At 43.9% G+C, this 16269-nt stretch overlaps 1 protein-coding gene across 1 annotated transcript in view; it reads right to left on the bottom strand.

Annotated features, from left to right (window-relative positions):
* Positions 1 to 15081, bottom strand: part of CNOT10 (CCR4-NOT transcription complex subunit 10) — a 78173-nt gene extending 63092 nt beyond the window's left edge. Inside the window, exon 1 of the mRNA XM_045297678.1 lies at positions 14923 to 15081. Coding sequence (XP_045153613.1) covers positions 14923 to 14944 — 22 coding nt within the window. The 5' untranslated portion in view covers positions 14945 to 15081. The remainder of the gene's footprint in view (positions 1 to 14922) is intronic.
* Between the last annotated feature and the right edge of the window lie 1188 nt (positions 15082 to 16269).

Genomic DNA, 16269 nt, shown 5'->3' on the forward strand with positions numbered 1-16269 from the left:
ACTAGAGGAAGGTTGTGAGTTTCATTATTGCTACACTGAACCCTGAGTGACTCATCTCCTCCCCACTACCCCTCTGCAAGGGATGTCCATGTGTCTACAGATGGGCATTGGGCATATCTTATTTTGAAGTGAAAAACAAAACGGGTCAAAAAACACCTGGCGGGCCGGAAAAATGTCCTCAGTGGGCCGCATGTGGCCCATGGGCCACAGTTTGAGGACCCCTGCATTACTGTCTAGGAGACTCATAGTGACACTAACAGGGCAGAATAGAACTGCCCGGTAGCTGTTTCCCAGACTGTAATCTTGATGGAAACAGATTGCCACAGCTTTCTCCCCGAGAGCAGCAGACATTAAGAATATAATAACACTTTACAAGAAAAACAGTACTGAAAAGGGTTCATAGGTAATTCCCAGGCAAAGAATAAAAGCTTTCATAGGCTTAGAAATACAAAAGCCCAAAATTAACATACTTAAAAAGCTTGCTGAAAATGTATAGAAACAAAAGTCTAATAGTGTTATCAGGGAAAATGAGGAAGTGGGAAGTTATGGCTTTAGGGGTACTGAGTTTCTACATGGAATGAAATGAAAAACTTGTGGAAATAGGGAGTGGTGATAGCTACCCTCCTCTACTAAGATTACAGCAGTTCTCGGCTTCTGTTCTGGCCTTTCTTACCATAAAAGCCCTTATTCCACATTTCAGGGATCCAGGATGGGGTTTCTGTCAGTTATTGAGGATGTTTATTCCAATAATGGATTCTGGAGTTGGGGAAATCACTAACTGATGGGTTTGGGGACACATTGGACACCCTGTGAGATGGGCCTGAACCAGGACTCATTAATAACTTCACCTCCCTAAGGTCCCACTCTGACTGGGGGGCCTTCAAAAGGTTTTGGGCCTCCTGGGATTAATGCCAATTCAGAACCAGTGTCTAGCAATCCCTGAAAAGTCTGATTTCCTTTTCCCCAGGGAATACTCACTCTTGTAAAAAGGCCGCTGGTGGTGCTGGGGAAGAAAACAGTAAAACAAAAGCAATGCCTATTTTTTGAAGGACTGTAGAGATTAGTGTCACCATTAAGGGCCTGAAGATGGAGAGGTAGTAATTTCCACTATATCCCCAATCTAACTCGCCTATTTGGCCTGTGCAAAACAACAGATGGATCTTGGCAAATGACAGTACACTATCATAAACTTAACCAGGTTGTGACTCCAATTGCAGCTGCTGTTCCAGATGTGGTTTCATTGCCTGGGCAAATCAATAGCTCTTCCAGCACCTGGAATGCACCTACTGGTCTGGCCAATGCTCCCCCCAATTCCAGCTTCAAAAGCCCACCACAGACATTTGCCTTTAGTTGGCAAGGGCAACAATACACTTTTTAAACTCTTCCCCAGAGTTATGTCCACTCTCTGGGTTTATGCCATAATTTAGTGCTGAGACGTTGACCGCCTTTCTCCTCCTCCACAAAATGTTCACACTGGTTCTGAATCATATTGATAACATTATGCTGCAGGTAAGGAAGAAGTATCAACAAGTTTAAACTTATTGGTAAAAAAATCTGCATGCTAGAGGGTGGGAAATTTCCAACAACAATTCAGGTGCCTTTCACCTCAGTGAAATTTCTAGGGGGTCCAGTGGTGTGGGGCATGTTGAGATAGATAACCCTCCTAAAGTGAAAGAAAAGTTACTGCATGTGGCCCCTCCCACAACTGAAATGGAGGCACAATCCCTGGTGGGCCCCTTTGCACTTTGGAGGCAACAGATCCCTCATTTGGGTGTACTACTCCAGCCAGTCTATCAAGTGACTCGAAAAGCTGCCAGCTGCCAGTGGGGCCCAGAACAGGCCAACGCTCGTCAACAGGTACAGGCGCACGTGAAAGCCACTCTGCCACTTGGGCTATATGATCAGGCTGATTCAGAAGTGGCAGTGGCAGATAGATAGGCATTTTGGAGTCTCTGGCAGGTCCCTACTGGTGATCCACAGAGCGGACTCAGGATTTTGGAGCAAAGCTCTGACATCCTCTGCAGGTAACCGCTCCCCTTTTGAAAAACAGCTGATAGCCTGTTACTGGGCTTTAGTGGAGACTGCACACCCATCTCTAGATTTTTATTTGTATATATTAGAAAATCCAAGTAGCTCTTTAGGAGTATAGCACAGTTCTTCCCAAGTCACCACCTGAACCTCACCTTTGGGGTCTCTTTTTGATTCAAGTCTAATAATAGTTCTAGATAAGGGAAAGACAGGGCTTTCTGCTGCTGTCAAGAGTTATAGTCTTGGAAACTCACAAGGGCAGTTCTGCCCTGTCCTATGGGGTTGCTGAGTCAGCTCTGATTCAATGGCAGTGAGTGTGGTTTTGTAGTTTATAGGTCTATAGGCAATAATGGATGGGGAGGGTGTTTCCTGGGACTCTGAAGTATCTCGCAAAGCATCTGCCTCAAGAAATGCTCCAAATACAGCCCCAGGTGCCAGGTTAGCATGCATCAAACAAACTCACTGCTCTGGAGTCAATTCTGACTCATAGCAACCATGTCTTGGCATCCTTGCCTCTAAGGAGCCACTGTGGTCATACATCTTCCACCACAAATCGGTTTGTTCTTTTAGCAGTCCATGGTCCTTTCAATATTCTTTTCCAGCACAATTCAAATGCATTGATTCTTCTTTGGTCTTCTTTATTCAATGTTCAACTTTCATATGCATATGATACCATGGCTTGGGTCAAGTGCACCTTGGTCTTCAAATTAAGATCCTTGCTCTGCAGTACTTTGAAGGCTACAGGAAGTGCGTCACCTTCTCCTCACTTTCAGCAAGAAAAGTTGTGTCATCTACATATTGCAGGTTGTTAATAAGCCTTCCTTCAATCCTGAGGCTGCATTCTTTTTCGTATAATCCAGTTTCTCTGATGATTTTCTCAGCATACAGCTTAAACAAAAATGGTGGGAGGACACTACTGCCTGTGGATCCATGCACAAGTTCCTCATGAGCACAATGAAGTGACCTGGAATTCCCATTCTTATCAAGGTTATCTACACTTTATTATGGTCCACACAGTCAACTGCCTGGGCATAGTCAATAAAACACCTTTCTGGTATTCTTTGCTTTCAGCCAAGATACACCTGACATCAGCTATCATAATCCCTTGTTCCATGTCCTCTTCTGAGTCCGGGCTGAACCTGGCAGTTCCCTGTCAAATGTATTGCTGCAACTGTTGTTGGATGGCTCAAGAAAATATAACTCGTGTGTGGTGTCAATGATATTGCTTTATAGTGTCAGCATCCCGTTGGGTGACTTTTATTTGAAGGGGCACCAAGATGGATCTCTTCTTCTCAGATGGCAAGTAGCATCTTACAAATTTCCTGGCACAGACAGCAGCTTCCAGTGCTGCTTCAGCTTGCTGAAATATTTCAGTGGGTAGCCCATTACTTCCTTGTTTCTGGCTAAAGCATTCAGTGCAGTTTGAACTTCTTCCTGCAGCACCATTGGTTCTTGCTCATATGCTACCTCCTGAAGGGTAGAATGTGGACGAGCTCTTTTTGTTACAGTGACTCTGTGGATTCTTCTCATTTTCTCTTGATACTTCCTGCATCATCCAGTATTTTTCCCAGAGAATCTTTCAAGACTGCAACTTGAAGCTTACACTTTTTCTTGAGTTCTATCAGTTTCAGATATGCGGAGCGTGCTCTTCCCTTTTGGATTTCTAGTTCTAGGTCGTACATTTCATTATAAAATTTGGCTTTGTCCTCTCAAGCTGCCATTTGAAATTTTCTATTCAGCTCTTTGACTTCATCCTTTCTCCTTGTGCTTTGGCTACTTTATAACTGACAGCAAGTTTTAGAGTCTCTCTGACATCTCCTTCTGACATTCTTGGTGTCATAAGTCTTATATTTAAGAAAGAGACTGAGCAGAGTCGAATCCTCGTTGGCCCTTCACCTTCTGCTGGAGCTGGATCTTGCATCTGATTTTCCATCTCCTGTTCCATGGCCTGCTGATCCCAGGAACCACCAGGAGAATAACTATGTTGGATTTTGGACCTCTGCATCCCCAGCCTGTACCTCCTGCTGCTTCGTCTTTGTCTTCCTGCTTCTTACTCATCAGTTTCCATGAATCAATAGCCTGACTTGAACTAGAATAGACAGCTATTTCTACAGCTGTGTATAGCCATTTCTTGATATAAATCTCTTCCTATACAAACATCAGTGGTTTTGCTTCTCTAGAGAACCCGACCTAACACAACAATATACAATTGATGCTTAACTATATAAGCCAGGATTATTTATACATTTGCAAAACATTTGTTTTGCAAACTTTTGCAGGTACAAAACAACAATAAGGATCAATTACTTTAAAAAAATTACTTTCATAATGTGTTAAAATGGAATGCAAGATTCCAGAAGCGCAGAAAGCACAGAAGCTCAATCCTCAACTTATTAAATTCTTAGCTTGCCATCAAGCCATCTTTAGTGCTCATTCCAAGCACGCGCTCCCGAGATCAGATGACATTCTGTAATGGAACTTCATGGCCTGCCAGAGACCTTCGCAGGAAGAGAGAGCAGAGGGGAACACCTCACAATTCAGCATGGAGCTGAGTTTATGCTTCTCCTTTCCACCAGAGGCAAGGTGGTAGGTGTGCTCACTGTGCTGTAGCCCTAACCAAAATAAACCCACTGCCACCGAGCTGACTCTGACTCACAGCAACCTTATACAGCATTTCTGAGGCCTTGCAAATCTTTAGGAGAGCAAACCACCTCACTTTTCTCCCACAGAGCCACTGGTGGGTTTGAACTGTCAATCTTACAGCTGGTGGTAACATGGAAATAACCTTTTACATGCTAACCAACCATTTTACTTAAACTTTTTACTGTCGGGTGAAAGTTGACATTAAAAACAAATTTTTTTAAATACACAAAACTGGGATTATTAGTTCCCTTTGTATTTTTCTGTACTCAATTTGTCTACAAGGAATGGATAATTCTTCTAAAATCAGCTTTTAAAGTCATTATTTCTAACTCATTTCTTACCCGATAGAGTCTGCACATAATTCCACAACGTTTCTTTATTTGTCCAAAAGGAGTCTCCACTGCCAATTGAAAGCGAACATGATGACGGGTCCTTCAAAGGCTTGACTTTCTGTCTCCTCTGACCCAACAAACACGGCTGACTCAGGCGAACAGAGGAGCTCTTTGACCCACAAACCTGGACACTCTTCAAGCCAACAGGCTTCATTTCTAACCAGGTAAATGTCGTTAGGTATGAACCACGTAGAAAGGAGTGTGGGCCCTTTTCCAAAGCGGAAAGCCAGTTAACTGAAAGCAGAGGCACATTCTAGTACAGAATGTTAACAATTCAAATCCAATTGGAGGATGAGTCTTCACCTCACCCAATAACCCATAATTGCCAATAGATAGCTCCAATGATTTTCAAGAAAAGATCTTTTTCCTTTAGTTCTTTACTTCCTACAGTTAATATTTTACTATGGGGCTTCAAAATGTAAGTTTATATCGTTTCAAGCCATTAAAAAACCAATAGATTCTTATTGATATTCAATAAGATTCAATAGTATTCAATGGATATCAATAAACAAATACTAAGTGAAAGATATGAAGAGGAACTTAAAGATTAACATATTTATTCACTTCTATTTATTCAAAATGACGTGGTTTTCACGATTGTATACCAGGATTCTGGTAGCTCTATGCAATATTGCTTTAGATTTTTTTTAAAAAATTGCAGTTTGGGTGAAAGAGCAACTTAGTTTTCCATTCAATTTATACACATTTTGTTTGGTGACATTTGCTGTAATCCCCCCGGTGGAACAGCACTGGTCCTCTTCCTCCCTGGGCTCCCAGTTCCCATTTGTCCTTCTTTCTTGCTCCTTTCTGTCTCCCGAGCTGTGTGGGGGACAAGTGCTGTCCTTTTGGTCGCACATGGTTGACAGGACTGAGGAGTGAGCTCTCTCTGGTGTTAATACTCTGTGTATTGTTCAGCTAAAAGTTGATGCCTGGGGCTGAGCTCAGTTCCAGACTCGAGCGGTGTCTAAGGGCCACAATCTCGGCTTCCATCAGCATCTATCAAACCGCACACCACCTGTATTTGCTTACCAATCTTTCCTCTCCACTCTGGCGGGTTTTTTAATTTTGTAAGCGCTGCTATGACTTTTTTCTCTCAACATGTTATAAAACTTTAGTATAGCACGTTTACAAAATTACCTTCTCGGGGAAGGAGGATGTTATTTACAGTTAAAGTGTCTAGTAATCTCTCCAAAAAGTCAATATCCTACAGCAGGGGAGTGGGGGAAAGGAGATTAATAGGCATTAAATATCAAGAAACCTAACAAAATACAATGTTATGACTGCTCCTGATGAGAAAAGCAGTTTTCAAGAACATTTTGGAGACAAATGAAGAAGTTTTAATGCATCCGATTCCTATTTTTACAGCACAGTCCTGGTTTGGTGGCTCAGCAGGTGAGTATCCCTACTTCCAGGAAATGTATTTTGACATACTAAGAAACGTGCAGACATAAATGTCAAGCTGTAATATGTGTGTTAGCACTTCATAATGATCCAACATAAAAGTTGTAGCTAGAGAGAGAGGAAGCATATCTGGCAAAATATAGTAACTGTGGAACTAGGTCATGGGTATACGGATATTCATTTCACTTTTAATTAATTGGATGGTTGAAATCTTTTATAATTAAAGTTTCTAAGGATACCAAATATGAGCATATTTATCATTTTGCATTTATTTGGCTTAAATACACTTATCAATATCTAAAAATTTGAATTTGAGAGAACTATAGAAGAAAATAAATTTTATGTAGACTTAGATTTATATATTTAGTAGTATCATTCAACATTTCCAGCTATTAAATTATACTTAACTATCAGGGGTCCTTGGAAATGGCTAATTCAGGTTCTGGGGTACAGTAGGCAAAAGATAGGTCAGAAATTATTTTGTTAAGGTGGAAAATTTTGAGCAGATGACCAAAATTATCATCATCCATAAGAGCACATGGCCATCATATGCGTCTAGATCAGGGGTTCTCAACCTGTGGGTCGCAACCCCTTTGGGGGTCAAATTATGGCTCTTTCACAGGGATCGTCTGATTCATAACAGCAAAATTACAGTTATGAAGTAGCAACAAAAATAATGTTATGGTTGGGGGGGGCGGGTCACCACAACATGAGGAAGTGTATTAAAGGGTGCGGCACTAGGGAAGTTGAGAACCACTGCTCTAGATGTAATATCCTGATGGAATCTGGGAATTCATAAACTCATCTCTATCACTATTCTTTTCCAAAGGAGTCCACCACCATTGACCTTCCTAAACAGGGGTCAGATGGAAGAAAGGAGGGAGTGAAGGGTAGTCACATTCAGGGGCACTGAGTTTCTGGAAGGGTGAAATTACTGAATGCTTTCAGAAAAGTTTATGTCCCAAAGAAATCGGATCAGCTGCAGGCAAGAGCAGAACTTTCTATGGAAATTTTAAACAAGTGGGATCAAGATTCTGAAGGATTTCCTCAAATAGCTGGTAACAGGAAATGGAACAGGACTTTACCAGTACAATCCTGAAGACAAAGCAAAGTCAAAGCGACCGCTACCGGAGACGGAAGTGGTTTAGTCAAAGCAACCGTTTTAGGGGTGCTTGAGGCATTTTACTTGTTGACGTTCCGCAGGGCTAAAGAACAGTCACATGCAGTGTAAGAGACGACAAAATAACAATAATTTATAAATTATCAAGGGTTCATGAGGGAGAGGGAAGCGGGGAGGGAGGGAAAAAATTAGGAGCTGATGCCACGGGCTCAAGTAGAAAGAAACTGTTTTGAGAATGAGGAGGGCAACAAATGTACAAATGTGCTTGACACAATGGATGTACGTATGGATTGTGATAAGAGTTGCACAAGCCCCCAATAAAATAATTTTTTAAAAAGAACAGTCACATGAACTTATCATGAGAGTGATTTGAGAAAGTTGGTCAACACTTTAGCTAAAAACACTCAGGAGGGTTCATCAGATCCTCCTCCACCACAATGCTGCAGGCGCATTCCTCTCATCAAACAAGGACAATCTGGTAAGAATCTCTATTAGAAATCATTGGCGATCCCCTTACAGTACTGATTTGGGTCTTCTGACTTCTTTTTGCTTCCCAGCTTAAAAAATGTCTAAAGGGTATCCAATTTTCTTCAGTTAATGTAACAAGACAACATTGACAGGGTGAAATTCCCATGGCCCTCAGGGTTTTTTTGGTGGTGTAGTGTTGCGTGTTGGGCGGCTAACTGCAAAGTCAGCAGTTTGAAACCACCAGCCAGCTAGCTCCTTGGGAGAAAGACAAGGCTTTCTACTCCTGTAATAAGTTACAGCTTCAGAAACTCACAGGGGCGGTTCTACCTTGCCCTTGAGGAGGTCACTATGGGGCAGCATCGACTTGATGGCAATGAGGTTTTTTTTTGGTTGTTTCCAGTATTTTAGGGATGGAGTAACTTTTATAAGTATCGTTACTTATAAAAGTACCTCGACCTTGATAGAGCTTATAGAGAAGTAAATTTTACATTTTTATCTTTTAATTCCATGTTTCCACGAACTTTCTGAAGCCCCTTCCTATTTCTCATCTGCATATTTCAGGTATCTTTAAGTCAACATGTGGTTGGGGAGGCACAGAAAGTCTGGAGCACACACAAAGCGCAGTGCGGGTGAGCTGGAGTGGTGCTGAACAGAGGCAATGAGAGAGGCCCACTTCTTACCTTACAGACTTATTATAAAGTCAGTCCTGGGTTCAAAATCTCCCCGTTTGTTTGCTCTTTCTATCATTTTTCTGGATATCCTGGCTCAAAAGTTCACATCCAACTTTAAATTCTCTTGACTACACATTGGTCATAAGCGCCCATCTTTCCCTCTTTCATGATGCTACCAAGCTTTTCGTAGTAAACCTGCCCCCACCCTCTCTCTGGAACATTTCCAACCTGGGCTTCTGTTGTCCTCGGTCCGAGTCAAGGCAAATAAACCACCCTAAAACACGCTGGTGTTTTCTTAATCAAAAGTGGCGGTGGTTTCGTACCAGTTTTCCGTTCCACGAGGTCACAGACCTGCTGAGCATTCCACGGCCTTGTTCAGTGCTGCTTTTGGATGGTTCCCTCCCCGACCAGAATAACTTTCCCTTCAGAATCTGATTACAATACAACTCAAGAGAGGGTAGGATCTGCGGGCTGACAAGTTACAGAAAAGCCACATAATTCAAAAGCACAGTAAAGCACGGTACATTAGTTAAAATCGATGAAAGCAGCTGGTTAGAAAAATCATCTCTTTTCTTCCTACTCCGGACTATTCTCAAGTACAATTTCTCCTTGGCACTCTTCAGTGCGTGTGACCAGTTAAGTCTCCCTATAGATACTATTATCATTTTCATTTCACATACAGGACAGTTGAGTTTGAAAAAAAATTTTTTAATCATTTTATTAGGGACTCATACAACTCTTATCACAATCCATACATACATCAATTGTGTAAAGCACATTTGTACATTCATCGCCCGCATCATTCTCAAGACATTTCCTCTCCACGTAAGCCCCTGGCATCAGCTCCTCATTTTCCCCCCTCCCTCTCCGCTCCCTCCTCCTTCGTGAACCCTTGATAATTTATAAATTATTGTCATATCTTGCCCCGTCCGACATCTCCCTTCACCCACTTTTCTGTTGTCTGTCCCCCAAGGAGGAGGTTATATGTAGATCCCTGTAATCGGTTCCCCCATTCCACTCCACCCTCCCAGTATCGCCACTCTCAGCACGAGTCCTAAAGGGATCATCTGTCCTGGATTCCCCGTGTTTCCAGTTCCTATCTGAACCAGTGTACATCCTCTGGTCTAGCTAGACTTGCAAGGTAGAATTGGGATCATGATAGTGTGTGTGTCGGGGGGTGTGTGTGGATTTTTAAAAAAACCTGCCCAAGGCCACACAAAGGAGGGCCATAGTGGGTTAGGTGTTGGGCTGCTAACTTTAAGGTTGGTAGTTCAAAACCACTAAGGAGAAAGATGAGACTTAGAAACCCCAAACGGACAGCTATACACTGTTCTATAGGGTCCCTGTGAGTCAGGAGTGTCCCAATGGCAGTGAGCTTCATTTTATTTGGAAGGCCACACAAAACACTAAGTGACAGAGCAAGCATGGGCCCTGTGGTGTAGTGACTAAGTGCTCGATGGTTTGAATCCACCAGCTGGTCCATGGGCGAAAGCTGTCGCAGTCTGCTTTCATAAAGATGATAGCCTTGCAAACCCCCTGGGGCTCTGTGCTGCAGGGTAGCTAAGGGGTTAGAAGGGACTCTATGGCAGTGGGATGGAGCTAGGATGAAACGAGTGAGGCTGCCCAACAATAAAATCCATGTTCCTGATGCTTCATCATTCCTCTCCAGGAGCAGCCCATCCGATCACATCAAACTCCTGTGAAAACTCTGCTTGGCTTTCCAATCTTTAAATAAAGTCAAACTCTCAAGTCTAACTAGGCTGTACAGGAGCTGGCCTCTGCCTCAATGTGACTTAGTTCTCACCCGCTTCCTTTACTCTTCACGCTGTAACTGTAGAGTACTTACTGTGGGGGGTGAAATTTCTTGATAGGGCTCGTCTACCCTGGTCTCTGTAACACCTGCCAAGTGATTGGGTGGGACTATGCAAATAGGGTGTGTATCACACTAACAGAGGGGACTGGTCAGTCTTCATACTGCTTCTCTGCCTGTGAGGATGAATCACCTTTGAAGCAGAGGCAGAGAAGAGAAAAACTCCGAGGGCCTTGGAAGATCTCTGTCACCGTGACCAGCTGCGTCTCAGACTGTGGCACGGAGACTCAGAGGAGCAGCTCTGTGCCTTCTCCTTTTCTGGTCTGGGTCTATGGAACTGTGGGACAATGACAGGTGGTCTGGCTTGCCCATGGGGGCAATGGCCAAAGGATCAAGTGGCAGAGGGACTAAGAACTGGAGAGCGAGCGCCTTGGCTGCTGGCTGAGAACACCAATGACCAGACTCTGAATGTCTGCTGATCTTGACTTATGATAACCTATTCATTTCCCAAATTAATCCCCCTTAACCGTGAGTATTGTCTGTGAGTTCTGTGTGGCCTCTGCCACAACTTACTGAACCCAGCATAGCTACAGAGTGGGGTAGGAAGAATGGTTGGTGTCTGAACAAAGAAGGATAGAATGTGGAGGTTTGTCTGACTCCTGACTCAAGACCACAGGGAGGCCAGAGGCCACATACGTCAACCACCATTGTTGTTCAAAGGCACTTACTACATGTCAGTAAGTTCAAAGGCACTTACTACATGCCAGCAACTGTCGTAGGTGCTGGAGAGAAAGATAACTAACAGACATCTCTGTCCTCAGGAAGTTTATATTCGAGTAGTCTTCTGGACATTGTTCAAATAGGAAAAACTCCTTTTCAACCAAGAGGTCTGTACGCTTGTTGTTCTTTCTCTCTGGACCATTCTTCCCCCTATAGAGTTGGCCAATGCCACATTGGACAGAGGCCTTCTCTGAGCAATCTATCTCAAACAGGCCCTTGGCCATCTTCTTATTCACTGTTCCTTTCTAAGCATTCTCCTAATCTCTCAGTTAGCAGCCAAGCATTTTACCCCTGTTCCACCAGGGGGCCTCTGATGTGAACTGGAACATATTAAAAGGCCAGAATCACAGTAGCTAAAATGGAAATGGAGAAAAGGAACAAATATACTTAAGGGAATCACACAACTTTATGATCTAAGTGGGAAAAAAGGGTTCTACAGCATGGCTTAAAAACATAAGCCTCCTAGAGAAATAGCCCCCACATCACTCAGGACACTTTTTTTTTTGGGGGGGGGCACTATTTTTCTACTCAACATTCTATACACTTCTTACCAAGAACAAGTGCAACTATGTTAGATCCGCAAGTGTTACAACTTTGTTTCCACTACCAGACTGACAGTAAGCCCTCAAAGGCAGGGCATGTATCAAAGCTGTCTTTTAATGTTTCTGACAGTGATCCAGCACCTGTTTCGTATATTAAATGTTGAGCAAATAACCTTGGAAGCTGGGATATATGAAAAGAACACAGCATCAGGATTAGAGGAAGGCTCGTTAACAACCTATGATATACAGGTGACAAACTTGCTGGCTGAAAGCAAAGAGGATTTAAAGCTCTTACTGAGGAAGATCAAAGACCTCAGCCTTCAGTATGGATTATACTTCAACCTAAACTTTAACTTCCTGCCATCTGATGGATTCTGAAAAATACTTACACCTAGACTAATAAGCAACATCATGAACTACGGAGAAAGAAACTGAAGCTGTCAAAGACTGCACTTGACTTGAATGTTGTAGCGTTATCTCGGTTTAATTTTCTTTGGAAGATATTACTGTGAAGTGCATCCTGGCTCCCAATCACAGCAAACCCAGTGCTAGTGATGGCAGCAGCAGGAGGCAAAGAAGTATCAATTTAGAAGTGAAGCAAAAGGTTATGAAATCAGTGAGTGTTATTGCTCATGATTTAGGCATGACTTATTTTAAAATCAAAATGATCCTCAAAAAAAAGAGAAAAGTTTTATAAGTTGTTAGAGGATCCGTTCCACTGAAAGCTACAGGGCTAATAAAATGCAAGCGATACATCCCTACATCAGATAGGGAGAAATTGCTATTAATATGCATTGAGTCCCAAACACAAAATCAAATCCCTTAGTACGTACACTGACAATAGGTGTTAAGGCACAAAGCTTGTTTGAGATGCTTAAAAACTCAGAACCAGACTACAAAAGGGTGTTTCCACAACGTCGAAATCACATACCATGTCACAGAGGGAACAGTGAAGGCTGGCACTATGGGTTAGGGTTTGGGTTGTTAACCTCAAGGTCAAACCTTGAGCTGCTCCGCAGGAGAAAGATGAGGCTTTATGCTTCTGAAGATTTAGTCTCAAAAACCCTCCATAGAATTGCTATGAGTTGGAATCGGATTGATGGCCGTGGGTTTTGTACTGGTTTATCATGGGCATCAAGTGATGCATGACTGTATGCCATAGACTGACTGACCACCAGACACACGGATAAATCTGTCTTGGAAAAAAGTATAGCCAGAATACTCCTTAAAAATGAGGATGGTAAGGCTTTTTCTGACTTCCTTTGGCATGTTATCTTAAAGAACCCATCTCTGGAGAAAGGTATCATGCTTGGGAAAGCAGAGCTCTAGAAAAATCGAGTGGATTCCGACTAACATCAACCCTCCAGGGTGGAGTAGCACTGCCTCTTTGAGTTTCTGAGAATTTCAATATTGACTGAATCAGACAGCTTCATCATTCTCTTGCAGAGCAACTGGTAGGTTCAAACTGCTGACATTGTGTACGACAGCTCATTTTTTAATCCGCTACACTACCAGGGCTCCAAGGGTCAGTGGAGAAGAGGAAGCTCTCAAAGACATGGAGTGACACAGTAAAGGCCACACTGGGGTCAAGCCCTGCCAATGAGGATGGCACAGGACTGCAGCATTTCATTCTGTGTCACACAGAGTGACCAGGAGCTGGAATCTTCGTAGCACCTAATGCCCACAACAAGGAAGTGCCTGACACTCAACACTGTGTATGAATGAACAAGTAGAGGAAAGTGGGGCTTGAAATCGGGATGGGCTGGAGCTCTAATGAAGCCATTCCGGGTCGATGCAATGGTATGGGCAAGTAGAAATGGTAAACACGGGAACGGAGCTACTGTCCTGAATGAAGAAGGAAGACGCTGGCCTCCTTGACCAGCTTTGGACAGGGCAGGCTTGTTCCCTACTCTGGATACTCTCCCTGTCCACACTGGCACCTAGCTTCCGACTTTCACTTCATTCAGGTCTCCACTCACATGCCACCTCATCAGAAGTGCTCCCCGAAAAACACATCCAAAATTCTACAGCACACATTCGTACTCTCACCTTCTAACCTGGCACTCCGACGTATTTCTTAACAGAAGAGGATTATGAAAGACAGCTTCTAATGATTGTATTCATCCCTAACTGCATTTTAAGAGCAGCGTCCTCCATGTAGCAAAAGAACGTTTGGAAACTGATTGTGGGGACAATTGTACATTCCACGTGACATGACTGACATATGGAATATGATATACATGCTAAATCCCAACTAATTAAAAAAAAAGATCGGCGTCCTTTAATTTTGTACCTAAATTCATTCGTCATCATCTACATCTGGGCTTATTAAAATCTTCTGAGATTTTTGGGTAATTTTTCTTTTTAAACGAATGTCACTTAAGAAAAAAAACAACCAAAAACCTACAAACCACTTCCAAATCCTTCAGCTTAAAATTCGTTTCCATAAAACCTGGATGCTAGAGAAAACACCCAATCCTTACAGGAACTCTTCCCAGAGAGAGGGAGGTCCTTTTATTTTAATGGGGATTCTAGGTATGAAACTATAATCCATATAGACAGCAACTGAGATCAACTACTTAGTGTTGAGGAATTTGAACACAGAACGCACGCAGTGAGGGCCCTACATTTTCAGGTTTTCACCAAGTTGAGTTCTCGGAAAGTCGCTGACCAGGGGCAGCCTGTTGTGCCCGAAACCGCCTAGGTGAGCCTCCGCCTGAAGTCTTCAGGCAGCTATGGGCCGGGGTGTAAATTTCCCAACCGTGTCTCTGACAAGGGGATGCGGAAACGTCTGGGAAGCGGTAAAATAAACTTTGAGGCCCAGACATGCCCGGAGAGCAAGGCAACGTCGATCACTATCGGCTTCATGCAGTACTTAAGAATCTCCCAGATCTGGACCTCAATGACTCACGGAAGCGACGGTCAAAGTAAGGGACGAGGAAGAGAAATGCATGTCAATATTAACCTCTCACTAGTTTCCACTCCCGACTCCCCTACTCGCCCCCCCCACCCGCGCAGGGTCCCAGCGTGTCCCGCTGCCTCACCCAGTGGGGCCGGGGAGCCTCACCTGGAGCCTTGTCCGCAGCCATCACCCCGCTTGTTGTTTAGGTTCTTGCCTGCAAGTGACGTGGCTCCGACTCCAGCCGCAGGGCTAGCTGCCGTGCCGGAGCTCAGAGGACGACCCCGTGCCCACTCTCGCTCTGGGACCCTGGGTTCCGGCCTGATGAGCGAGCTGACCGCGGGCGAGGAAGTGACGTCGCTAGTTCGCGTTCGCGTCGTCTAGCAACATCCACAGCATCTTTGCTCGGGCGCTGTCGCCGCCTACCGCCGCACACAGTTTCCGCCCCGCCCCGCCCAGGGAAACGCGACTTCCGGTCGGACCAGACACGCCTCTGGGGAGGCACGGAGTCTTAGCCCCGCCCCACGTCGGCGTCCCTCCGCGCCCCACGTCGGCGTCCCTCGGCGTCCCTCCGCGCCCCGCCTCCACGCGCGGCGTGGCTGCGCTGCGTTGAGTGTCGCCTTTAGTCGCGGAAAGCCCTGGCGCCGCTCTGCTTGTAAGTTCTCTTTGTTTCTCCTGATTAACATAGCAAAATGTTGGAGCTCTCGCTCTCATTTTCCATAAAAGCACAATAACTACACCTCACGCTTAGGTGCTAAGTCGTGAGTCTCCCACGTGATTTGCACCCTATCTCATTTTTGTGAAGGTTGCGCTGTGGCGAATCCTTGTTTCCAAAAACGAAAGAAACTGCTTTGACTTTCGATTCATCGTGACTCCATGTGACAAAGACTTACCCTATAAGGTTTTCTAGAATGTAATCTCTACGTGATCTACAGAGAAGCTGTGAAGGCGGCAATTTTTACTACTTATTACTGCACCTTCGTCACATCTAAGGAACCATCATTGACTGGTGTCTGACCATTAACTAAACTCCACGTGGTTTTCGGGCTTCACCAGTGTCCCCGCTATTCTCCCTTTTCTGCTCTAGGACCCCATAGGATACCGTATTGCATTTATTCTTCACCTCTTAGATTATTCGCGGCTGCGGTCGTTTCCATGGAGCCCGGTGGCGCTGTCGCTACTAGTCCGAACCGACTGGCAGTGGGCTTGGTTTGGGTGCATAGTGGTTTCCAGGGCCCTCACAGGGAGGTAGGGGAGTGGTGTAGACAACACCGGTGACACTATCCCAGGGGCTCCAAAATGACTGACCATAAAATGTTCATGTAATATTTCAGGAGAAATGTATAACTTTACAAAAATATCCCTATTTATAACTTTATAAAACTTTGTATAACTTTATAAAAATACCCCTATAACTTTATAAAAAAATTGTTGTTACATATAACAACAAAAAATATTTTTTGTAAACCCAGTGTACACGTACACATAGAGGTACAAGGCTAGAACTCTATGCTT

The sequence above is a fragment of the Echinops telfairi genome, unplaced genomic scaffold (genome assembly GCF_000313985.2).
Source record: "Echinops telfairi isolate 266 unplaced genomic scaffold, ASM31398v2 ScPeMD7_7420;HRSCAF=8458, whole genome shotgun sequence".
In the NCBI taxonomy this organism is placed as follows: Eukaryota; Metazoa; Chordata; class Mammalia; order Afrosoricida; family Tenrecidae; genus Echinops; species Echinops telfairi.